Source organism: Nematolebias whitei, chromosome 3 (genome assembly GCF_014905685.2).
Source record: "Nematolebias whitei isolate Nwh7 chromosome 3, NemWhi1, whole genome shotgun sequence".
NCBI lineage: Eukaryota > Metazoa > Chordata > Actinopteri > Cyprinodontiformes > Rivulidae > Nematolebias > Nematolebias whitei.
The window spans coordinates 2,707,584-2,708,738 of NC_056500.1; the positions used below are offsets into that span (position 1 = coordinate 2,707,584).

At 52.5% G+C, this 1,155-nt stretch overlaps 1 protein-coding gene across 1 annotated transcript in view; it reads right to left on the minus strand.

Moving 5' to 3' along the window:
* Positions 1 to 1,155, minus strand: part of LOC119430374 (gastrula zinc finger protein XlCGF57.1-like) — an 18,673-nt gene that overhangs the window by 15,350 nt on the left and 2,168 nt on the right. Inside the window, exons 3-5 of the mRNA XM_037697780.1 lie at positions 599 to 701; positions 400 to 515; positions 232 to 297 (exon numbers count right to left, since the gene is read on the minus strand). Coding sequence (XP_037553708.1) covers positions 232 to 297; positions 400 to 515; positions 599 to 701 — 285 coding nt within the window. The remainder of the gene's footprint in view (positions 1 to 231; positions 298 to 399; positions 516 to 598; positions 702 to 1,155) is intronic.

The window sequence follows — 1,155 nt, forward strand, 5'->3', positions numbered from 1 at the left end:
GTAGTTCTAGCTGCTTGCTGTAGTTCTAGCTGCTTGTTGTAGTTCTAGCTGCTTGTCGTAGTTCTAGCTGCTTGCTGTAGTTCTAGCTGCTTGTTGTAGTTTTAGCTGCTTGCTGTAGTTTTAGCTGCTTGCTGTAGTTCTATCTCAGTTTCAGCTCTGCTCAGTTTTTTATTCGGCTCACGTCTCAAACCCGTTTGACCGGAGAGGATTTGAAAGCAAAAAGACGCTCACCGTGGCCTGGTTCAGAACCATCACGTGGACCCCCCGGCCCTGTTCCCGCGCGTCGTCTTCCAGAACCTGTGGGAGGACAGCCGAGACATGGACACGCAGCCGAACTCGGAACAAGAAGAAAACCAAAGCTGCAGTTCCAGCGTCACCACCAGCGAAGACGTGACTCACCGTGGTGCCGTCCACCGCCACGTACACCTTGGACCGGCTGGAGTACACCTCGATGTCCAGGACCTTGTGTCCGTGGGCCGGCCTGCGAGGCGTCTCCATGTTGGGAGGGACATCTTCTAGAGGACAGAGACAAAATGAAGACGGGCGCTCGGTCCTCTGCAGGCGGGCTGAAGCGGCGCCACTTCCTGTCTCAGCTCACCGTACTCCTGAGCTGCTGCGTCTTCGCTGGCGGCCTTCCTGGTGTCCAGGATGAGCTTGATGTTGACGATGACCGTTATCAGGAGGAAGAGGACGGCGCCGGCCTGCAGGAACAACAGAACCAGCCCGGCAGGTGAGACGGTTCTAGAAGCTGCTCCAAGAACCGCAGCTGGGCGACAGGGAACCAGTTACTTTAACCTGCAGTCAGACTGGGTTCTCCTACTGCGACTGGGAAACCTGACGTGGCTCAGATCCAGAGAGCTCCATTACAACATCTGGGCTGATGTGCAGCTGTGAGTTCTAAAGACATTTAACTTGAACGCAGCGTCAGGTCCAAAGAAAAACACGTTCCCCAGAAACATCTGTACTGACTAGTTCACTCATGGTCTTTAAAAACATTTCCCAGTACAGATCCAGATGTTCCTTCTAGCATAGATCCAGATGTTCCTTCTTGCATTGATCCAGATGTTCCTTCTAGCATAGATCAAGATGTTCCTTCTAGCATAGATCTAGATGTTCCTTCTAGCATAGATCCAGATGTTCCTTCTAGCATAGATC